This window comes from Anser anser, assembly GCF_964211835.1.
Source record: "Anser anser genome assembly, chromosome: 3".
Classification (NCBI taxonomy): domain Eukaryota; kingdom Metazoa; phylum Chordata; class Aves; order Anseriformes; family Anatidae; genus Anser; species Anser anser.
Window position 1 is genome coordinate 25,593,752 of NC_139722.1, and position 25,217 is coordinate 25,618,968.

A 25,217-nucleotide genomic window follows, 5' to 3' on the forward strand; every position below is an offset into this window, starting at 1 on the left:
TACAGATAGTAATGTAATTTATTACCTATTACCAAGAAGCTGGAGCAGTGAGAAACCAAAAACACCTTCCCCCCATGCTCCCACTTCCACCTCCTCCCCCTGAGTGCAGGGCAATGGGGGCTGTGGTCAGTCCTTGAAGCTTCGTCCCCACCGCTCCTTCACGGTCGCTCCCTGCCCCTGCTCCCCGTGGGTTCCCTCCCACGGGATGCCGTCCTTCCCGAACTGAGCCTGCGGGGGCTGCCCACAGGCAGCAGCTCTGCGAGAACTGCTCCCACACGGCTCCGTACCACGGGGTCCATCCCCCAGGAGCAAACTGCTCCAGCACGGGTCCCCCACGGGCGGCAGCTCCCCCCAGACCCCCTGCTCCTGCGTGGGCTCCTCTCCACGGGCTGCAGCTCCGGCCCAAGGCCTGCTCCTGCGGGGGCTCTCCATGGGCCGCAGCCTCCTCCAGGCCACATCCACCTGCTCCACCGGGGGCTCCTCCACGGGCTGCAGCGTGGAGATCTGCTCCGTGTGGGACCCATGGGCTGCAGGGGGACAGCCTGCTCCACCAGGGGCCTCTCCACGGGCCGCAGGGGAACTGCTGCTCTGTGCAATCCGCTCCAGCTCCCTAGTATTTGGACCATCAGCAGCATGATGCATTCAGAGTACAAATTACCAATAACGAGAAATGAAGCAATTAGGTATTTCCCTATCCCAGTGTTTTAATTTTCACCTTTTTTTTTTTTTTTTTCTCCTTATGGAATCCCATGTTCAGCTTGTGGTAGACACAGGGAAAAGGGAAGACTTTTTTTTTTTCCTTGTGAGCACTATTAGAAACCCATTACAAGAATGATTATGAAACACCCACCTGTAAAACTGACTGCTCTTATTAGGATCTCAAGCTGGAATTACTGTGAGCAAGGTCACTTCAGAGCTACTTCCTTGGGTCATCCTGTTGTGGAGACCTTTGACATTCATGTGGGTGAACTGACACACAAAAACAGGAAGACTGTGGAAGTAGAGAGTATGAAAGTGATTAAAGATCAAATTTTAGGGCAGTTAGTGTGTTTGCTAACATAGCAAAAACTCCAAATAAAATTTGTTAGTGCTGGTCTAAGTCTATGTGGACATACATGTTTTGAATCTTAGTTTGCTGTTTTATTGCATCCCTGACACCCTGCTCTTTTACCGCCACAAGTACCTGCTCAACAGCACAAACTAAAAGTGATTCCCCTGAAGTTGCTGTTTTGAAATCTGCCGGAGGTCAGGGGGAACTCCAGGCACCTGTTACAGGTCTGGAGAGCAGGCTGAGCGCACCTAGCTGAACACTTTCACCTGAGATGCTCCAGTTCTTGTCAGTGATGGAAAACTCTTGCAGACTGACAGATCAGTGAGAGCTTTTTATTTATTTATTTATTTATTTTGTGTGTGTATGTGTGCCGTAGGAAATACCAGAAATGATGGTAGAGTTTTATCATTCACTTGGCTGTGAATGATCTGTTTAGGGAATGACCTGGAGGAAAACAAGGGCCACCTGTGTTCTTGTGCTTGCTTTGCAGTGCTGCTCCATGGAGGGGTTAATGACTTGGGGATTAATCCACCCCTTTTTAGCAGCGTAACATAAGCTGCTATTAAAATCCCACTTAAGGGTATTCACAACGGATATTTTGAAGACATAAGTGGTACAAAGGCATGTAGGTCCCCCACCACAGAGATGAGTTTCAGCCTCACAGAGAAGATTTTGGAGATACCAACTGCTTGATACCGTTTGTGTTCCTGCTGAAGAACAGAGGAGTCCAATAGCTTTCCTCTGGGTATTGTGTCACTTCTCGTTCCTTTTATCCCAGCATTTCCAGGAGACTCAGTAGGGTGTATTTTTACTCCTGTGACATCAAGCACATACTTATTCCCTCTACTACTGCAGCCCTTGTAGGTTTGACTAGCTCTTTGTACTTGCCCTGCAGCACTCACTGCTGCTGGCTGCCTTATGCTGCTGAAAACAAACGTAAAAGAGACAAAAGAAAAATAATTGTAACTGGAGTAACTTTTTCTTCGTTCTGAACAAAGTTTCAGGGCAGAACCATAAGTTGCTTTTTTGTTGTTTGTTTGTTTGTTTGTTTGTTTTGGTCAACTTTTCATATATAAATTGTAAGGACTGCTGTGTATTGACTTCTGCAGCTGCCTTTTCTTCCCGTCCAAGGCTCTAAAGACCGTGTGAGTACAGTATCCATCAGGAAGCAAGCAGAGTGGAAAGGAGTGTGTTTAGTTTTGACTGTCATTTCCACACAGGCAGCCGAAAAATGATTGATGGGAAAGGTTTATATTTATGCATTTATTGTTAAAGGAAGTATTTTTTACCAGGGTGCTGAAGGGGAAGAGAGGGAAAAGAGGTATCTTGCCTTTGCTAAGGATTTAGTGAGATGCATAAACTGCCAGTTTTATAAGGGGGTATGCATTTCTTAACAAGCCACAGACAGAGCAGAGCGCGTATTCGTCCCTCGCCGCTGTGCACGAGCCAGCCCAGTTGGTGCAGCAGCCGCTGGCTGTGCGACGAACCTCGGCACCCGCGGGGAGGTCCCCTCCCACCCCTATTTCTAATATTGGCCTCCTGACTCTGTCACCCTGAACCGGGGCCAAGTTACTCTGCCAGAGTAAATGGCCAGCGTCAGAGTGCGCAACCATCTTCTGCAGGGGTGTTCGCTCCATTTTGGGTGCTCGCTGGCCACTGCTTGTGCTTAGGGGTGCTCACGGTGCCCTCTGAAAATATTGCAGACCCTTCTGCATTTCAAAAATCCGAGGTATCACATCCTGGTGTTAGAAAAGATTGTGTGCTTTGTGTGAATGCATGTAAGGGTAGCTCAGCCCCAAATGCTCAATGGGGAATGATCAATAAAACACCATTTTTAAATATTCTGTACACTTTCTGTCTCTACAGAACATGTGGTAGCAGCTAATATTTGTCATTTTACTTGCTTAACAATCTTCGTGAGCACAGGTTAGTGCTGCTGAGGCACTAACTTCTTTAGCCATTTGTTTTCATTGGCTTTTTAGTATGAGTTTTTTGTGGGGGGGTAGAGGGCGAGCATGGAGTGAATGGGTCCGGTAACCAAAATCCCTCCTGAACAAATTGCTGCGATACCAAAACCATGTTTACTGTTATCGGAGGCAGCTGCCTGCCCTCTCTTCGCAGTCCTAGTCGTGAATTTTGACAGCTATAAATGGAAACACATGCTGACCAGAAGTCACCACCAGCACTGCCTGAGACTTCTCTCTCACAGCTTCAAAAGTACAGTGACAGCTAACATGTAGCCAGGTTAAATCGCTTCTGCTTGGGATATTAGAGTTTGTTTTTATTTTTTCTTCCCCTGGGAAATGGAGTTGGGAAAACATGAAAGGAAAGTCTCAGGAAGAGAAGCCTTAGAGGAAAAGCAAATGGTAAGATATGTTGAGAAATGTTGGTCGTCGATGTCTTTTTTTTTTTTTAAATTTAATGACAAGAAGGCATGGCAAATCAGCTGTGGTACTTCATAGGAATATTTGCCTAATTCCTTTAACCAGTGACCTTGAAGATTAAAACTTGATTTGTGTAGGTTAAATTAATTAAGATGATACATTTCTGTAAACATTATGGAAATTTGTTAATGCATTTTATGAGGTGCATGTGAGGGGCAAAACCTGCAATCCAATTCAACTGCAATAGTCTGTGCTTTTCTTGTATTATTTTGAGGGACTATTTCACATCTTTGCACATTGCATTCCATAACCTTAAGTCGATAAATGGTAGAGGAAATAATTTGTCTGCATCTGGAGCTTACTGAAAAGAAGTGTGACCAAAATAAGTTATTAAGAGCAAGTGAAAACAGTCAAAGCACAGCTTGTTGGTAATTAGTGTAGTCTTGAAACACAGTTTATAATGTGCCTTGCATAAACAAGGTTATTTTCTTAATATCATGAAAAGGGCAGTTTGTTATTGACTTGACACAGCTGTGAAGAAAGGTGGCCATCATTCTTGTTAAGAAACAAATTAGCACTGAATATTTTAGCAGTTATCTTACATAGTGGTGGTGTTGGATTGGTTTTTGGTTCATGGTGGGCAAGCACCATGGGTGCAAAACCATGGATATTTGCCTCTGCTAGCGATGTTTGCCTCTGCTAATCTCATTTAAGTTAGACTTCGGGAACTTTGGTGTGTTAGTGAATAGTTTTAAATAGGGTGCATTGGGTAGGAAATCTGGGAAGTGCTGAAACAAAATAAAGATTTCGTCTTCGAGTACTATGGTTTTTTTTTTTAGTAATATGTGAAAGGGCACTGCTGAAGCTTAAGCATGAATTCAAAGTATGAATATTATCTGGTATTTTACCTGTTGTTTTCCTCATTAATAAATTAACAAAGACCTTATTTTGTTTTGTTTGTGGTTGGTACATAAAATATAAGGAAAATGCTTCAAAAGTAAAAACAATGATACAAGTCACAAAAGCTTCAGGAAGACTTTCAAAGGAAACCTTTGACATGTTGCACTGGTTCATGTGGGGGGGAATGCATAGCGGTGTAATCAGATAGCGTGATTATCTAACTGCAGGCTTGTCCTGGTTCCAGTTAGGACAGAGTTAAGTAGCTCATAGTAGCTGGTAGGGTGCTATGTTTTGAATTAGGATGAGAAGAGCGCTGATAACATGCTGATGTTTTAATTGTTGCAGAGCAGTGTTTACACCAGGCCAAGGACTTTTCGGCTTCTTGCTCTGTCCTGCCAGCGAGCAGGCTGGGGGTGCAGCAGGAGCTGGGAGGGGACAGACCCAGGACAGCTGACCCAAACTGGCCAAAGGGGTATTCCATACCATCTGACGTCATGCTAAACAATATATAGGGGTGGCTGGCCGGGGTGGGGGGCCGGCTGCTCGGGAATAGGCTGGGCATCGGTCAGCGGGTGGTGAGCAATTGCATTGTGCATCACTTGTTTTCTTACACATTATTATTGTTAATACTATTACCATTATCACTATTATTATTATTATTGTTATTATTATTTTCCTGTCTTAATAAACTGTCTTTATCTCAACTCACAGGCTTCACTTTCCCGTTTCTCTCCCCCATCCCAGAGAGGGAGGGGGGAGGGTGAGCGAACGGCTGTGTGGTGTTTAGCTGCCAGCCGGGTTAAACCACAACAAGGCTGCATCCTGATTTACAAACAGTTAAGTGCACAAATGAGGCTTTTCCAAAATGCAGAGTGCTTCGGTTGTGACCATAATGATGATCTGACAACATTGTGTGTGTCATTTACTGCTTTTGAGAATGGCAAACTGGAGCAAAGAGGGACCCCACTGACTGGAGCTGGGCTAACACCCGTCCCAGGTCACCTGTGGGGCTGGCTGGTTGCTTCAAAAAAACACACTGAGCTCAGAGAAGTCGCCGACAGCAGTGGCAGGTCACATCCTTGCGGGTGGTCAATGAGGGGGTAGAGGAGGCCCCATCTCTTCTCGTGTCTGTCGCGTCTCTCTGCCGACAGTAGAAGAATGCCCTGGCTCGGCGCCCGTCCTCCCGCACCTTTCTCCTTCCAGCCCAGCTCCATCCTCGCCCCCATCGCCTCTCTCCCCTGCTTCCCTCTGTTCTGTTTGCCTGGTTAGTCTTAACGCTTTTCTGTCTGATTGCTAGGAGGTTTTCACTTTGTCCCCATGTTCTTCCCGGTTTTGTGCCTCCTGGGCTTTTATTGATTCTGCGCTTTTCTCTTTGTTACATGCAGGTCCATTCAATATTCAGACACTGCATGGGAGCAGTGTCAGTCTGGGGTACAGATATTATTTGTACATGTGTTGTTGATATTTGTTCACTTATTTAACTTCAGCATAACAAATGTTAGCTATTTAGTATTATAGGCACCAGGAAGTGTTTGTTTTCAGTTTTATATGCTATTAGCTGGATGATACATTATGTGTGTAACTAGATGGTAGTTTATATACATATTTTTATATAAATCATAGGGGCATGGGATAACTCAGGAGTGAAGGGACTTCAGGAAGCCTCTAACCCAACCTTCTGCTTAAAGCAGCTACGGGGTCAGGCCAGGTTTCTCAGGGCTTTATCCAGTTGGGTCTCGTGCCATACCCATCCTTGGAGGTTTTCAACCTCCTTGGGCATCCTGCTCCACTGCTGGGCAGTTCTTGTGGGGGAAAAAAAGCTATTTTTCCCCCCTTTTGTTTCTCTTGAAAATTTCTATTGTTTCAGTCTATGTATGTCCATTTTTCTTTCCTCCTGCCATGCACTGCTATAAAGACCCCTGCTTCCACCTCCTCAGTAACCTCCCATAGACATTGGGGCTGCTGTTAGGTTCCCCTGAAGCCATCTCTTCTCCAGGCTGAACAAGCCTGGCTCCCTCAGCCCCTTCATACAGGGAAAATGCTCCAACTCCCACTGCCTTGGTGGTCCCCACTGAGTTTGCTTCAGTTTATCTAGGTCTTTCTTCTAGTGGAGGGTCCAAAACTGCATGCTATATTATAGATGTGATCTACTGAGTGCCTCATAGAGGAGGATAATCCCTTGTGACCACTTCTTCACCCCAGTTATGCTGTCTGCAGCACAGTACCACAATGCCACACTCACTGATTTCTCCTCTGATCCTGACCCACAAGCTCTTGCCCAGCACTGTTGCACAAGTCATATTCAAGCTTCTCACATCTGAGCTGGTGCTTCACGCAGAAGGATCCTCTGCTCCTTATCTTCCCTCTTAGTCTTTCTGGAGGTCTTGTATCGCAGCACTAAAGCCGTGTGAGTTATCCCACCACATCTTATTTATTTCTACAATGTCATAGTTCTGTGACCAACATATATTTCTGTGCATAAGATAAAAATGGGCTTTGTATACTTTTTGTCTTTAACAGATATTTCTACCTGTTTTCAAAAGAACAAAGACCTAATCTAGTCTGTATCATCCTGAAAATATTCTGATTCAAGAGTGTCCATTAAATAGATACATGCTCACGTCCTACCCCTATGTAGGACAGCCTTGCAGATAGTTTTATTGTGTAGCATTGTACCTTTACATTCACTGCTTTCTGTGGATGAGATAAATAATATAAAATTCTCTACCACTTCAGGCTATTTCACTTAATATTTGTGAAATTTATTGTTAAAGAGTTCTTGTCCTTGCCTCCTGGAGGAAGATTTCCCGGCAGCCAGAATCCTGAAGAGAGTCTTTGTGTCGAGCTGGCTGTGGAAATGGAAGATAATGGAAGTCCCATTTTGCGATGGGAAAATGGAATGACTCACTATCAAATAGATTGGACTAAACAGATGAACCAGATTTTCCTTTTTATAGTTTTGATTTTAGAAGAGCTCAGAAGGACAGAATAATTCTAGTGATTCCCTATTGAATTGACAGCGTGGCTCAAAATAGTCTGTTTACATTCTGAAGTTCTTCTCCATTAACGCATATTGCCTCTGTTATTTGAAACGATTTTAATTATATTTCACACTTGTCTGTTTCCTATTTGATCTCTGTTCCCTCCATGAAAACCCAACGCATGAAGTATTGCATTTAAAATAATTTTCCATTGGTATAGTAACAGAACATTCAGTCTTAATACTTTAGTTTGCATTATATGTTTTTTTTGTTTGTTTTTAACTTGTTACACTAGATGGTGATAATGAAAAGAACAATCATGTAGAGGAAATAACCAAACCAAACAATCTATGGATCAGAAAGAATACCATATGTCACCTGAAATGCCATTAAGCTAAGTTTTTGTCTGACAGGATGTACTCTGCAAGAATGGGCTGCGGTACAGTTCAGAGAACTATTATTTGCTTTTCACAAACAACATGTAGAGACAACTCATACAAAGTGAGGTAGTTTGGATCAAACCCACCCAAGTGAAACAATGATTGATCTTTGTACATTGGTAGTAACAGAAGGATCCTTGAGAACAAGGTTCTCTCTGTGTGAATTGCTGTGCTAAAGGCTCCCCTGAAAAAGCAGCCCATTTTGTGAGGGGGGCCCGGAGAGACGGAGATAGGAGGGACGTGCTTGCTCTGGAGTTGGTTAGCAGGGCAGGCCCGCACCTTCCTTGTGGCTCAGGTATCTCACATCCGTGTATGGCTCAGGGTCTGCGTGCATGCACGTGTGCAGCCAGGGTGGCAGTGCAAGGGAACAGCAAAGCGCTGTTCGGGTCAGCCATGTATTTTCTTTCTCTTTGGAAAGATGAGGTGACCATTGCTGTGGGGGACAGTGGCAGAGATTAAGAGGAGGTGAAATACAGTGATACAGCCTGGAGTGCAAAGATAGAGGTGCTTCAGCAGGTTACTCACGGTGCCAGGTATAAAACCCTCATCCCCTTTGCCTGTCCTCTCCCCCAGCAGGAGGCTGGTGGCTGTGGAGGCTGCTTTGACTTTTCTACTTCTGTCTCCCATGAAAACACGTCTACCCAGAAGAGAAACTCCTACAAATACAGTAATTGCTTGAATTCAATCCTCAGTTTGATAATTCAGTGCTGAAGTGTGAGCATCACACTCATCTTCAGCATATCTTAGGAAACTCTGTGTGTACTATTAGTTAAAGAAGGTTTTGTGTGTATACATTTAGTTCATTCCTGTTTACCCTTTTCTTGCTTTACAGGTTCTTTGTGACCTCTGGGAGAGTCTGTCATGCAACCAGGTTCAGCAGGGTGGGCTGCCATGCTTCAGGTGTTCTGTGCTACCTTGTCCCAGATTGTGGCAGCCTCTTACTATAAGGGATGGTCATGGGAGATGCTTTCAGACATCCTTGAGCTTTGAAGAGCAGGACTGAGGTTTTGCAGTGGCTTTGCAGGAAGAGACTGATAAGATCCTAGCATGGATACAATCTCTTCTCACTGTGCAGGAGTGATGTGGTGGCTGAGACATTGCTGCAACTAGAGCATCAGTGTTTCCTCTTGCTTATCTAGAGGTGAGGTGCAGAGGCATGGATTGCTCCAGCAAGTGATCGCCAAGGAAGGAAGGACTAAACATGGAGGCTGCAAGAAGCAATATAATTTTGTCACTGTTCATGTGGCATTAAACAGGACCAAAGCAAGGGGGAAACATAGAATGCTGCTCTGGCCTCTTTTCTAATCCCTGACACGTAGCTCTCGCCTCACGTCAATTTACACTACCTTTTCTTTAATCCAGTGCCAATCGTACAGAGACATTGCTAGAATGCATGAGGTGGGCTTTGGTTGCATCAGTGGAAAAAGCTGTCTTGGAGAGGTGTCATCTGATGATATGTACCTGTGTATAGTTTAAGAGTTAGAATGGGACAAAGACCATTTCACAAATAAGATTGAGAAAAATCATGTGTTTCCTGAGGGAAAATATTCCTCAGGAACGTGGGAAGGAGTTGTGGGTGACACTTGGGAAAACATCTGCTGTCCATTGCTGCTGCTAACACCGAAATTCAGGATGGACATTAGAAAACCTCCTTTGTTAGAAGGGTAGCACAGCACTGGAACAACAATGAGATTTGTGGTCTATCCACTCTGGGAGGTTTTCAGGACTCAAATAGGTGAGGACGTGGCTGACTTGGCCTTGTTTTGGCAGTAGTCTTGCTTTGAGCCAGACTGGACTGGGTGACCCTGGGAGGTGTCTTGCAAGCAACATTTCTTTTATTCTTTGATTTTGAAGTAGCACCAATGTATTTTTCAGGAAACATGGCAACAACTTTCTCCATCTGCAGGGCACCTTTCACACATTTAACGCTGATACATAATGAGACCATGCTCATCGTTTAGAACTCTTCATTCTTCTGTAAAAATAATAATAAAAAAAATACTGCTTTCAATTCACTGCCCTTTAAATTCTGAAAGCGTTCAATAATACACCAGTGGCATTAAATCTGTAACTTTGATACGAATTCTTGGAAATAGAGCTACTTGGCACTGAATAGAATAAGAGGAAAGAAGTGAGTCGTGAGAAAGGGAGAAAGAAGGTGGACCGTAAATGAGCTAGATTTTCAGGGCAACCAGCAGACAAACAATAATATGTTTCCATATTTGCTTTGTATTGAGTATGGAATGCATAATATTTCAATATGTTTTACTCATATTGTCCTCCCTGGATATGTCATTAAATTAATGGTAATTAGTGACTGCTTCTCAAATTAAGTTTCCTAAATGCATTTTAAGTATTTAAACAAGTCTAAACACCTTAGATGTTAACTTACCCAGAAAAAAAAAAAAAAGTTACTTCAAAGGAAAAGGATCCAAATATCAGGATATCTGTTCTGCTTGTTTCTGAAGTAATTCTGGTGTTGTGGTAGCAATGATGCAATAGCTTCATAACTATTTTTCCAAAAAGTGAATGAATTAACTTTAGCGGGGTATTTTATCCAAAATGTCTCCCAAGGAAGGCAGTGGGGACTTTTTTTTCTTCTTTTTTTTTTTTCCCTTCTCTCACCCTCTTTTTAAAAACATGCTTATACTCTTTACTGATGTATTATTCAGACTTATTTTAATAATCAAGTCTCTGTTGAGTAACACTTTTATTATTTTATTTTATTTTATTTTATTTTATTTTATTTTATTTATTTTTTAATTTCTTCTCTCAGGATTCCATCAGATAAGGAAAAAAAGGAGCAGGGTAGCATTTTTTTTTTTTTAAATATAATCTGTTATGCATTTATGTTAACAAACACAGGTTGGAGAAATGCAACCTGTGTGTGGAATGCGTTTGTGCTGTAGAAACATGATGAAGCACTGTCAAGTATCCACCACTTCCTAACTGGATAACAAATGGAGCAAAGTCTGGTAGTCCTTAGGTTCTAGACCATCCAAAACCTTTGACTGATGTTTCTACTTTAGTGGTGAACATTACCCTTGCTGCCCAAGTTCTGTTGTATCAAGGGAGCAGAGCTGCAGCTCTTCTTTCCTGAGTGGTCTTCTGGATGCCTGCTGTAGGAGACATCATGATAAGACCTTTTTCGTGGGATACAAGAAGCCACATGAATGCTGTTATGCTTTTGTGGTTGCCCTTGTAGCTGAATCAAAGTCCATTTTGAGATGTTATTTTTGTCACTATGGAACCATTATTAGCTGATCTAAGCATTAAAGCCGGAACAAGCATCATCATTTTCCTTGTGCTATTTTATCAGCATCTAGCATTGGTAGGATGGTCTTCCAGAGACCATACATAGTAGGGCTGCTCTTAGAGCTGTGATCCTGTGACACAGGTGTCTGTTATGGTATTACAAGTCCTCTAGAATCGCTTAATAGTGTAAGAGTCTCAGCTTTCATTTTAAAATGCATCAGTGGTTTCACCACTGTGGTTGCAAAGAGAAGATTCAACGGGATCTGACAGCAAGTGAAACGCACTGAAGCGGTGACATTCTTGGCTCAGTGGCTCTGAAAAGTGTGAGCTGTTAGGGGTGTCTCAGTGCAGTGAGAAGTCAGGCTGTGGGTAAAGTAATAGTTCAGTTCTACAGTAGTTTTCAAGATTTCATAAACTTCTTTTTAGTCTTCTTGAAAATGGAATTGTCTCCAAATATCTTTCTCTTGAAATCTGGAGTGAATTGAAGTATGATGCTGGAAGGAGGAAGGATGGGGACTGTTTCTTATATGTGGCAGGCAGCAGATGCCCAAGGCTGGTTTGGGATGTCAAGTTCATCTCTTCAGTTCATTCATGGACTCAGGCAAAACAGGGAGTTGTACTTGGATAGTTTCGCTGCCATGTCTCTTTCTGTAAATGAGATAGTAAAGCCTGCCCTTCAATTCTCATTGAGTTTGCATAGAAAACACCATGGGTTCATGCAATATGCTGATTTTGCTGACACAGGAGATTGAGATGTACATTAGTTTTTTTCACATGTATTTGGAAAAGAGGTCCATTTTTTCAGTCTAGCTTACATTGGCACAAAGGCTTTTGACCATGATAGCTGACCAGAAGACTGTCTATGGCAGGGAAAAAAAAAATAAAAAATGTTCTGGCTTATTAACCCACTGCATTGCATGCTAAATTCTGTGTTAAGCATTCTTCAGCCTTCCCTGTCTTTCTGAGGGTCAAATACTAGTCCAAGTGGAGAGAGACCAGGGAGCAGATTTTGGTGTGCCAAGGCAAGACAGGTTATTGTAATGCAGCTCTGCAAATGCCATGAAAACATATACAGTACTGCTTAGCCAAATCTGCAGGCGAATGTCTATTTGGAAGTAGTAGGCTTTGAATGGCGATTCTACATTTTCACAAAACATTTCTGTTCTTGTTTATTTATTTATTTATTTCTATGAGATAGCTGAATTATCAGATGTTTTTTGCAGTATCAAAAACTGTATTTTTTGTTTTGGCAGTAGTCACCCTGGCATCAGATTTATCTATGTTGTTTTAAGATAGGATTAATTGTGTTTCCTTATGATGGTCATACAGAAAACCTTTTTTGCATTAAATATTTAATTGTTGAGAGTTAACTGGTAGGTTTTCCAAAGAACTAATGGTGACATGCAATAAATACTCCAAAATACTTTCTGATGGTATTTTTTACTACATTCATCCCTGCCTGGTAGGTTACTGTATCCAGGTTTTTGTGCCTACCCAGGTTTTTGTGCCTACCCAGGTTAGCAACAAAAGCAGATTTGCTGAATTTAAATGAAAAATTAATTTTGCTCAACAGCTTTTAGCTTGTCAGGATTCTGAAAAATGTAAAGCAACAGAATGAAGATTTTCTTATCTTGAATTATACACGAATGTATTCATAATCTAGAACTGAAGTATTTACAGAAATCAAAAAAAAATGTCTCTGTGAGGCAGAAATTGAATTATTAGCATTCTGTCTTTACTACTTCATGTTTTCTATCTTGCTCATGATGAAAATTTGGAAAACAAGCATGGCAAAAATGGTAGGGATTTTGAAATGCTATTTTATTAAATTATGTGAAATAAATTAATCAGACTCACTTGAGTCACTTATAATTGAAGATTTTGGAAAGAGCCACCAAAACTTGTTTACTTGTTCAATAGATTTAAAATTGTTTTCATAGAGGTTCCATATATCTCATAAAAAGTTACTGACAGCACATTTATCACCATTTTACTTCTACTTAAAATATAGCTGTTGTTGTGGGTTTTATATAATAAACATGCTTCAAGCAAGAGCTGTGTCATTTAATATTTCTTTAGTAAATGTACCTTGAAGTGCATCTAGATCAACAGCCGAACATCAGCTGAACTAAGTGATAATCAAGCAAAGAGTTGGTAATTCTTATAATCAAGCAAAGAGATGGTAATTCTTAGCAAAACTCCTGAGCCAAAACTGTGTTCTCTATTCCAGTTGGAGACAAGAATAGAAAAATGCAAAGATAAGTATTTTTATTTGAAATCCCAGCAGAGAAAAGGACATAATTTGTCTCTCTTCTTTTCCTTAACAGGTACATTTTTCATTAACGTTATGAAATTGATCTCTATTGAAAACAGAGATTTTATTTTGGTTATGTTATTAGGTGAACTGACACTGATTTTGCATACATTAAAAAAAATAAATCAAGAAACCGTCAGTGATTTATTTGTTGGGAGAGGAGCAGTTAACCAAAAAACCACAACCTTTCTTGTTAGACTTATTTGTTGCAAGCCAGTTTATGCTGTCTTTTCTGAGACAGAAAGTCTATATGCTGAAGGACTGCAATGATAAATTTTTCCTGTAACCAAGTCAACCCACAGTTCTTCCCCAGTTTCTAAGGAGCAGAATTCAGGGTTGAGGGGGTCAAAGTTGCCAACCTTGCCAATGACTTGTAGTGACTCAATGCTGCATCATGTAATGGATTGCCTGGGGTTTTCAGAAACTCCGGCATTTATAGATTCTAAGACTCTACCTCTGAAAAAAGGCACTTTAGAGTTTGGAAATCATGATTATCTGAGCAAATTTAATGTTCCCTTTGCTTTATTCCTAAGTACTATGACACAAATGTCAATAACAGGATTAGTGTTTATTTCTTTATTCTGAAATTATTATCCTGTTTAGGAATCACATCCACCAGTTACTTTGGAATATGACATGGTCTGAACAAAACCACAGTTATCCTCAGTGTTTTTATAAATAAAATTCAGTTAAATAAAATTTAGTATTTCATCCTTCTGTTTCCAGGTGAATATTTTTTTACATTTTTCAGAACTTGTGCTTCCCGTCAAATGCAGAAAACGTAAGCCAAGAGGCTGAGATGTCCAAAGAAAAGGAAACTTGGCATTTACACTATCCCACAGAATGCCAGTCAAAGAGATGAGCTGAGAAAATGGCTCTACACACTCTGCTGTGAGAAATTAGCCACCAGCAGGAAGGTGCATGGGTGGCAATCTCAAAATTACTAAACTAGGGACATCAGTAGGCTGTTTCTTAAAAGCCGCAAATTCAACATTTGTAGATATTAGTCATTGTTCTTTAGTTCTTTGCCTAGAAAATAGAAATAATTGGCTCCCTAGGAACGCTGTGAATTGCTTGAATATTGCAGATGTGAGAGTCATGAAAATGCAGATCATCATGAAATTAATTTCCAGGCAGTTTTAGGCTTGAGAAGGGTGTGAGACCAGGCATTGAAGTAGCAGGAAGAGCTTTGATGGTTAAAGCTGATTGTCAGAATATACTGCAGTGTAGCAATTACTATTACATACTTCATAAAATTCAGAACTTAATCTCATTTAAAATTTTGATCTTAGTATTCTGAAAGCATCTCTTTTCTCTATTTCTGCATATATTTCTTGATAATAAATACATTTAAGAACAGAATTATTCATATAACCTTATTTTTATTGCTTATTGGAAAACTTAGATTTCTTGTAAAACGCTACTTGTCTATGAAATTGTATATTGTTACAATTAATGTTCCTGTGTTCCCTTTTTATTGTTTCTCATACAAAATATTACAGATTTAGATGTTCCCTCATTAAAGATGCAGGAGAAGGTTCAAATATTTCAGTGGTCTTCTTTTAGACTTCTTAAGGAAAAGCAATTTGTCCCAATAGAAGAATGATCTTTAAAATATTGGCATTTACATGAAATGTGTACATTAATAACAAATACTTATCTCACTGAGATAGCTACAAGCTAGCTGTAGTTTGGTTTTGTAGGTTTTTTTTATTTTTTATTTATTAATTTATTTTTTCCTTCCTAAGTGCAGAGATATATCATGGTCAGTGGATAGTAGCTGTCTTATTTTTAATATCTGTGAGAAGATACACTTTCTAAACAGATATCCAGCAGCTTATATGTGTAGTGCAACAATTTATCAAATATTCATTGCATGTAAATATGTTAGATAGTTATTCAACGACCCCAAAAGATTTAAGTAACTTCAAAAGCAGGTAATCCATTCCAATCAAAGTCTGAGTGGCTGATAATTTTCTAGTAAATCTGCAATTACTTATATATGTTTCTTCTTCCATATGAACTATGTTAGATAAAGTGATCTGTGTGGCATAAGAATGAAATACTGCCTTACAGGAGAAAAGATACCAAACCATGTAGATTTTTATTTATTTATTTATTTTGTATTTGGCTATGCAGATGTGGGAAGCATTTATGGAAGAAAGCTTTCACCTTTGAAACTGCATCCAAACATTTTGAAGTATTATTAGGAGTTTCTGAGTTCAGTGCGGTAGCTTTTGCTCTCAAAAAAAGACACCATGACTTGTTCAGAGTGTGGCTGTGGGGTCTTCTGAAATAAACCTGCCATTCTGAGACATGTCTTAGCCACATTTGCTTTTTATCTGGGGGTGATGGGAATTTACAGTGAGATTTTAGTGCTGAAGTTTATTGAATACAGAGTAAACTGTCAGAAAATATTCAGGATTCAAGATGTTTTCGTTTTGGAAACCAATGGAAAATCAAAATCATTGTAATGTAGCATAAATATTAATTATCTCTGCATCATCATAAACATCATTAATATTGTAATTTTATATGATGTATGGTGCAATTTCACCCATGAATTATCTACATCGGGGCTTCTTAGCGCAAGGTTATGAGCAAATATGAAAGCAATGACTACTCCCATCTCCAGAACACACTGCACAAGCTATTGTACACTAAATTCTTCATCTGAATTCTTTGTAAATGTCATTCAAGTCAATTTCAGAAGCTTATTTTAAGCTCCTATTGAATATATATAAGGCCCGACTGCATATGATTTTGAAACAATCTTTGGAAGACTGTCATCAGTTTGCTTTTTCTTTTATTTCATGAATAGACATCCCAAATTTGTTAGTCCTGAATTCAGGAAATAGTTGTCTAATAAAATGCTTATTATTTTAAATGTGTAAATTTTATAAAGCCATTGCTATATAATACAATTTATGTCTGCATTTTTCCTGGAAAAAGTTATCATGTTTTAATGCAATTTTAATGAAGTTTTAAAAGTTAAATTATATCATAAGTTTAAGATGTTTTGTTTGTTAATGCTTTTATGCTCAGAGGAATGAATATATCTGACAAAACATTTACAAAGTACCTTTATGTTTGTTATCTGTGTGTTGAAATCAGTTATTTAGAAAATGACTGAAATGACTAGCTAGGTATTATGTGATGAGTACTTAAGGTATTTGGAACTATTAAGAACTATTAACTCACAAATACATTGAAATCTACTTTTTAACATTTAAAAATAGACACAGAACAACCATTTATTTCTGAGGGAAGAGTGTTTTCAGCAGCCTGTTATTTTCAAATGTTTCCTTATATTCTCACCTCTTAAGTTTACACTTTCGGTCCATCAGTGCAATGTTTCATCCAGCTCTACCATCCTTCAGCCAAACAGCAATGTCATAAGAAATGCCACAGAATAAGAAATGCCTCTGGCTTCTGGGTGTGCTCATCAACACCTGGCTTTGCAAAGCAACACCTCTTTTATTTTATTTTATTTTATTTTATTTTATTTTATTTTATTTTATTTTATTTTATTTTATTTTATTTTATTTTATTTTATTTTATTTTATTTTATTTTATTTTATTTTATTTTATTTTATTTTATTTTATTTTATTTTATTTTATTTTATTTTTTTTATTTTCCTGAGCACTGAATGTTGCCCATCAGGAGATGTATGTGTGCAACACCTGATTATTAATTCATGGGCTGGCTTTGGGCATGAGTTGAGCACCTTGATGTTGAGCTGAGCCAAGGCACCTTTAGGCTAGCAGAAGCATAAGTTAGGGACATTGTTGTCCCACATTTAGGTACGTGTCTTTTTCCAGATGCTGAAAAGTGTTCTACAATGACGGGAAGAGGAGGAGGTATTGAAAAGTTGAACCTATGAGCCCTTTTGAGGTGTAAATGCTGCTGTGAATTCCTGAACTCCTTTTGGTGGGAGCTTCAGCACTCAGTTGTTTCGTGAAACAATGAGACTTGGACAAATCTTTTTACTCCTTTCCTATGCAGGCCAGTGAAATTGGTGCTGTAGAGAAAATTATTGGTGAAGTAAAAAGTGGAGTGGGTCTGGACGAGTCTTTTTACTCAGCAGTGCTGCAGCAAGATGGGAAAATTGCAGTGGTAGTGGCTGAATTATTATGGTTGCAGTCCCACGCAATGGGGTGTATACCACGGACATTTTATCATTGCAGCTGTAGACATTGGAAAAGGCTTGAGAAGAAAGCTGATAGTAGGAAGGAAGATGTAGGGAGCCCTAAAAATCAGTGTGAGAAGTCAGAGAAAAGTGTGAGAAGTCAGAAATGGGAGAAATGAAAGAAAAAAAAAAAGAGAATGAATATTAAAAATGAAGGAAAAACACTAAAAGAGAAAAATTTGGTGGGACAGAGAATTAAAAGGGAGAAAATTAAATAGAAAAGAATTAAACACGAAGAAGAAAAGCTCAAGAAACATGGGAAAAGGGAATGAGAACAAAAAATAAGGGATCTTATGGGCTGTGTCCCACAGCCTTATTTTTTATAGTGATGTGCGTGAAGTGAATTGTTGCATTGTATTGCTCTAATACTCTGTCATTTGCACCTAATGTAAGGTTTTATTATTTTTTTATTTTTTTTTATTTTTTATTTTGTTTTGTGAACAAACTTGTAGAATTCACAGATTACTTGCCAGAATGCCTGTAGGTAGTTTGTAAGCCTGGCTTAACAGGAGAAATTCCTTCTGCTAATGTGTCTGTAACAGCCTTTCGTATTGATGCAGTGATTCTCCTAACATCTGTTAACCCCTCCCTAAACACTTAAAAGCCTCTTCCAAATAAAATTTTAGTTGTGGAGTGTAGCCACCTGCATTATCACATATAGGCGTATATGAGATGTCAGTAAGAAGACAAAAACCTTCATGCTATTGAATGTATGAGGATTTGTTTGCTGACTTCAACAGCACAGCTTTCCAGTTGGTTTGGTACTGATCTTGGGGATAACTCTTTTCCATCCATGCAAATTGGTTTTGTCATGGACTCTCATGCCTGAGCCTAGCTGAACTGTAAACAAGATTTCCCTCCTTTCCCTCTGGCACTTTTGTATAAAGCACTTGACTGCACTTGTTACTCAGTCTTACCCAAATGATTCTATATTGATCTACGTAAACAGATATAGACAGATACAAAGAAGACTTATGTCCCAGGATGGCTGTGTATAGCTAGAAGATGTATTTCTTCTACTCAAAAAGCCAGCAGTGATACTTTCCATCATGCCTTCAAGTGAGAAGTCCTCAGCTCTTTGCTTGATTTATTTTTCTACTTATTTCCTCAGTTAATCTCTCATTGGCATCAGGAGATGGTCCTCCTTTGCTGCTATTCTCTCAGTGATGGGGCTGCCTTCTCACACATCGGTGCCAGGCAATATGTCATGGTTCTGGTTGATATCTTCTTTTCCTGTGTCTTCTGAAGTGCTTCCAGGGCTGGTGTCACCCTGGCATGCTGCATGGCAGGCACACGAGGCAGCTTTGGGCAGAATAATGAGCCACAGCTTTGTAGCTCTCTTCAGACCAGTGATTTGTTCTTCATTTGAGTCTAGAGATAACCTTGCCTTTTTTCAGCTTTGAGAAGCCTAGAGTAATATCAGATAACATAAACTGGATTGTGCAGTTGCACACTTTGTTTGTGTGATTGATCTCCCGAGATTATATTTTGGTTCTTTTGTTTTGGTTCTTTTCTTTTTGTTTCAGTTGTTTTGTGTCATTTACATCAACAACAAGCTGACTGGTATTAGTCTTTCTTTTCTGACAAATTATTTATGTTTTTTTTTGCTCTGTTTTTTTCTTTTGGCATCTGGTTACTAGCCCAGTTGTTGGCTGATAAATACTTGGGGCTATGACTTTGTGCAGATCTGTGCACGCACTTCATTAGCTGCACTCCACTGATTTTGTTTGGATTGCTTCTGTGATTTAATCTCTTTAGGGATCAGAATTTGTGGCTGAAAAATTTGATAACTCCATGGCAATGATTGTTGTAAGCACTGTGTGACTGGTTGCTAATGTAGAGATGAATGAAAGCCCTGACTGCATTTGCTGTTAGAAAAGGGACTCTCGCTGTTATTCGCTACTGCTCAGCTTGGTGTGGCTCCTTTCTACAAACGCAGCCAAAGCAGCTGAGGTGCTACTGCTCTGTTTTGATTAAAAAAACCAATAACAATACCAAAACTTCAAATATTTTTTCTGAAGCTCACCAGTACTGAATGCAGATTATATCAGCATTTCAACATTCCTGTTTGGGGTGTGTGTGTATGTGTCTCTTTGTAACTAGTTTTGAAACGATAATTAATTTACACTCATCATACTGGAAGAAAAATTAAATTTTTTTTGCTCTCTGGATTCATATGTGGAAAGTGGAGTGAAAATTATTAAGTATGTTGAGTATTCTGGTGCTTATTTGGATATTTATTTTTCACTTTTTTTTCAGAGCTGATAGATAAGGACTCAAAAGAGATTGTCTTAGCTTAACGTGACAAATTTTCTTCCTTAATCTACTTCTCTGTCATCTAAAAGAAGTATTTAATGAGAAAAATATGATGTATGCATTTCAGTTTGTTATAAGAGTTCAGATTTGGTAATACGTAGCAACAGACACTGCTGAAATACAGTAGTTAATCTGGTGGCTAATTTAAAACAAAAGTTTTTTGGGGAGATGTTGTGGTTTAACCCGGCTGGCAGCTAAACACCACACAGCCGTTCGCTCACCCTCCCCCCTCCCTCTCTGGGATGGGGGAGAGAAACGGGAAAGTGAAGCCGGTGAGTTGAGATAAAGACAGTTTACTAAGACAGGAATATAATAATAACAATAATAATAATAATAGTGATAATGATAATAGTATTAATAATAATAATGTGTAAGAAAACAAGTGATGCACAACGCAATTGCTCACCACCCGCTGACCGATGCCCAGCCTATCCCCGAGCAGCCGGCCCCCCACCCCGGCCAGCCACCCCTATATATTGTTTAGCATGACGTCAGATGGTATGGAATACCCCTTTGGCCAGTTTGGGTCAGCTGTCCTGGGTCTGTCCCCTCCCAGCTCCTGCTGCACCCCCAGCCTGCTCGCTGGCAGGACAGAGCGAGAAGCCGAAAAGTCCTTGGCCTGGTGTAAGCACTGCTCTGCAACAATTAAAACATCAGCATGTTATCAGCGCTCTTCTCATCCTAATCCAAAACATAGCACCCTACCAGCTACTAGGAGGAAAAATTAACTCTGTCCTAACTGAAACCAGGACAGGAGAGAAAAAAAATACCATACATGGAATATTTTTTTCACAAACACATCAGAGAATTTCACCAGACCTTATGTGCTATTTTGTGTTGTGATGAAAGCTCACCATCAAGTTCCAGATTTCTACCCCCATTATTTGGAAAAATTGTTGCAGGGATTTTTCAGGAGGGTTTTGTGTAAGGATTAGATATGTCACTGCCTTGAAATGGAGAGACAGGGACAGTGCAGTGGAAAGAAGCATTATAAAAAGCAATATTACATCTTACTGTTTGCATCCTCCTCTAAGATGGAGGTAAAAATTCAATTAGCAGCATTAGTCACAGCCTAAGAGTTGAGTTCCCCAGGAAAAAAAAAAGAAAAAAAAAACACTCTGCATTCAAGTTCTGCTGCTATTCTTAGTAATTTTTCAACCTTGCCCAAAAGGATGGAAGATGAAACTGCTGATGATGACTCATATTGATGACAAACAGAATAGATAATGTCAAGTAGGTGTTTGGCACTAACTGTCCTCACCAGTAAATATCTGTACTAAAATAATATATTGGGAATAGAGAGCCGGGCCATGCACAAATGTTTTGCAGTAGGATCGTAAAAGCAAGTGGGGTAATGGCTTTCATTTTGTGTTTGTGCTTTGTGTCTTTTTCCTGGCGTGAAACTAAGGCTTAACCAGCATTTGGTAATCCTAGGAAAAATGGTACGTGTGAGGCAGGCTAACAATATTCCTTGCTTGGCTCTTAGCCACAGGAAAACTGTTGGCAGTATTAGAACGTGAGATATTGAGAATGGACATACAGGCTTAATTGGAAGTCCATCTAGCCAAGTATCCTATTCCTGGCTGTTGCCTACAGCTCATACTTAAGGAAAAAGGGCATGGAAAAAAGGACAGATATTCCTATGCCTTCCTTTCTTCCTGGCCTGAATTTCAGTTGAAGGATCTATTAGCTATGGATGTATTTTCTTGGTCTTTGAACTTGGCTTCTCTTTTTGGCATCTGGAACTTCCTGAGGCAATGAGTTTCATAATGTAATTATGTTATATGAAACCCTTCCACTTTTGATTGTAAGATAAATTCATGTGGTGCCTTATGCAAGAAATCCATAGCGCTGAAGGGAAATCTGTCTTTTGTATATATCTGCTTTCCTACAAAATATTGCAGTAGGCATAGCCTTGCCCTTGGCACCACAGGCACACGGTTACAGGGAATCTTGTGCGTGAGTGGTTCAATTAACATTGCTTAGATAGGATTCATGTTCCCTCTTTTAGATATCTAGAATGTACATCCAAGTGAGTCACACTAGGTTTATTTTACAATCAATTAAAAAACAAACAACAACAAACACAGGTATTTTAGAGCATGATTAACCTGATCCATTTTAGACATATACCTTTTGGGTAGGATGAGCTGCATCTCAGAAATGTCAATTTCTCTTCATAAAAAGAGCACAACTCAAACCTAGATTTCTGTTGTGGAGACCTTTACATTTGTTCAGGTGACTGTCACTGTAACTGAGGTCATTCACTAAGGAAGAAAGAACAGGTATAATCCTGAAAAACAACTGTGCTTTAGGAAATCACTCATTAGATAAAGGTTGGTAGAGTGTATTTTAATCACTGGTCTTACACAAATCCCCTTTGGGCAGGTGGTAAGTAAGATGTTAGTGCAGTAGAAAAAGAAATGGCAATGAAATTTCATCCAATTAAACACTCTTAAGATTAGATGTTTTAATTTATTAATGCTTGACATCATGATATGCCCACAAATTTATTTATTTATTTATTTGTTTAAAGATTTGTTTCTAATTTAAAGACAGCCCATTTCTGGGATGATGCAAGTGTTCCATTTGGACTTTAAAGAGGTTTCGTAGCACAGCGTTTCTTAAAAGGTTACCCAGAGCTTTTTGATTAATGCTATGCCATTTGTGTTTGGCATCCAACAAAGGAAAGAAAACAGAAAAAACACAAGGCAAGGTGAAAACAAAAACACAAAACCCTTTGCTTCTTTAACTTAATCAAGGTGCCAGGTAAATGTTACCCTCACATGATGTACAGTGTGTTGGAGGCTAGGAGGTCTAAGACTCTCCCCAGGGCAGTGGGGAGAGGAGAGTCAGTCTCTGCACCCGGGAGATAGTGAGACTCAGCTTGTGTCCCTTTAGCTGAGAGCTTGCCATCCCAAATCCATTCCAAAAATTTGATCTCCCTGACGGCTGAGGAATCTGTCACTTCCATACCACACATTGGCACAAACATACTGACTTGCGATTGATGTTGCCCTTTTGAAGTCAACTCCTTACTGATCCTGATGCCAAATCTGTAGTGTTGGATTCCACTAGGCAACTAGAAATGATATTTTGATTTTAACTGTTTTCCAGTGAAAAGATAGGAGAGGAAAATTGATACAAGGACATAAACCATCTGAGACTGAGACAATAGTTAAGCATTTAAGAACCTCTAGCATTTGACTTACCCTGGTTTTGCAGTTTCCGTAACTAACAGTAAATGACATTTTGTTTCTAGTAGTGCATTTTGGCATTCCTCTGGTATGCTTTCTTCAAAACAAACAAACAGGACATTCATACACAATTCTTTTTCAGTATTCCTTCACATAAAATTTTCAGGTGGCAGCATGAGATTTCAGAAATTGTAAAGAAACTATCAGAGTCCCATTTTAAGTTTAAGACCAACGCTAAAAACTTGCCAAGCTGTAAGTGTCTGAGGCCTATAACAGATTTAAATGGTCTTCAGGAATAATCAGAGATGAGTGTGGGTAGACCTGAAGCTGCAATCCTTTTTGTCATACTAATTTAGAATCTGATCTCTCTCTTATTGCCTAATCTTCATTTTCCTAAAACTGGCATATAGAAATTCTCATTTTGCTTAACATGGCTAGTCAATAGGGTGTGATTTATCTCTCCTCGGTTTAGACAGCATCATTTACATCTGAACAGGTTGTCCAGGCTCCTGTTGTAATCAATGGATGGAAATAGGAACTTCTCAGGCATAATTCTTTGGCATAGTTTGGGTGCCTATCTTATGATGAAATAAATCATTTTCTTTGAAGTGCCTGTTCCCTCTTCATTGGCTATAATGGGTTCTTGAACAAGCTCAAATGTGGATGTGGTAAGTACTTATATTTCCTTAATTACCTGTGCAGGAAACTACAATTTAATTCTGCTGAAACTTTGGCTTGTCAGATTATTGTGATGCTGTTCTGTTACCTTTCAAATTATTTCATTTATCACTCAGAGTTATCTGTGGTGTGGAACAGACATATCAGCCAAAAAAGTTTAGATGGGCAGCTCAAGATGTACACAAGTAAGAATGCAGAGAAAATGTAGACAGAAATCTGGGCAGAGTCCCAGGAAAAAGCCAGTGACATTCCTGCTTCTGTGGAAAGTGTTAGAATATTTTAAGAGCCACTCTATTTAATTGATAGGATTGGGGGGAGGGGTTGTTTAAATGTGAAAGAGGACTTTCAGTGCATTAAGTATGTCGGTTGCATTTATTCTCTTCCATAGTTTTGTCTTACTTTTATGTTTCCTGGAGTCGTTATTTCACGTAAACAGGCTAAATATTCTACTAGGTCCTGAATATTCTTTCTAGCACAGTTGACAAATTAACAAGGCTCTGCTAATGTTTCTCACCTGAACAATAATGAATGAAATGATGAGGAAGGCATTCCATTTGTACTTTTAATGATGCAGATTTATGTACTTGAGTTTCCATGTTGTAATAACCATAACCCCTTCCTAGTAGGCAACATTGCTATTTAGGCATCACTACTGCAGTGGGATTTGACCTGCATGTTTCTTTATTGTTTTGTGAAAGAGAACAGTCCTGGAAAGTTACTCGCTTTACTGTATTTGTGAGTCCAGAATAGTGTCTATGATTTAGTAGACACGAGTCAGGAAAGAAAAAAAGGCCAAAGAACATGACATGTCTTCAGGGACAGCAATCACATTTTCAGAAAAGGTTTCTCCTTAGAAATTGTATTCTGTTTTGGGAAAACGGAATTAAGAAATGCAGAGAAAAGTTCTTGGTGTTAATGGGATACATTACATATATTTAATAAATGTTTTTCTCCTGGTAGTAATTTGTCAGAAGATTGTAGTACTTAGCTAATATGTGTTCACAGATCAAACCAGTCACTTCATCTTCCTTCAATGAATCAGTGAAAGTTTCAATAAAAGTGAAGAACTTTCCTATTCATTTTTTTATGAAAGTGAGGCAGATGTCCTCTCTCATTGCTTGAATTTACTTAACTCCATAGTGGCTTCATGGAGTATGAATTCAAGCAGTAAAATTATGCAGGAGCTGTGCATAATTTATGCATAATTTCTTGCAAGAATTTACTGTAATTACAGCAACAGAGGAGCCTGTTGATTGTTCTCAATTACTTTTCCATTTCTGTTAGAAAATCATAATGCAGAACAATTCAGTTTAAGAAAAAGCATCTTATAAAATCTGAACAGAAAGAATTGCTTTCATCATTTAAAAAGAATAAATTTTCACACAGGGTACTCTGTCAAGAGGGAGAGAAAGGGAGAAGTAAGGATATTCCTTTGTAGGAGGGAGAGGGACTGGGTTATATCTCACCCGGTACACATTATATAGGCTGTGTGGCTGCATCACCAAGACTCA

At 39.4% G+C, this 25,217-nt stretch overlaps 1 protein-coding gene across 4 annotated transcripts in view; it reads left to right on the top strand.

The window, feature by feature from the left end:
* The first annotated feature begins 1,808 nt into the window (after positions 1–1,808).
* Positions 1,809–25,217, top strand: part of MLIP (muscular LMNA interacting protein) — a 113,877-nt gene continuing 90,468 nt past the window's right edge. For 2 of the 4 annotated variants that reach the window (XM_083829219.1, XM_083829220.1), the window contains exon 1: positions 1,809–3,417. In XM_083829219.1, the coding sequence (XP_083685345.1) occupies positions 3,355–3,417 (63 nt within the window). In that variant the 5' untranslated portion in view covers positions 1,809–3,354. The remainder of the gene's footprint in view (positions 3,418–25,217) is intronic. The other 2 variants (XM_083829221.1, XM_083829222.1) reach the window with 2 other exon arrangements.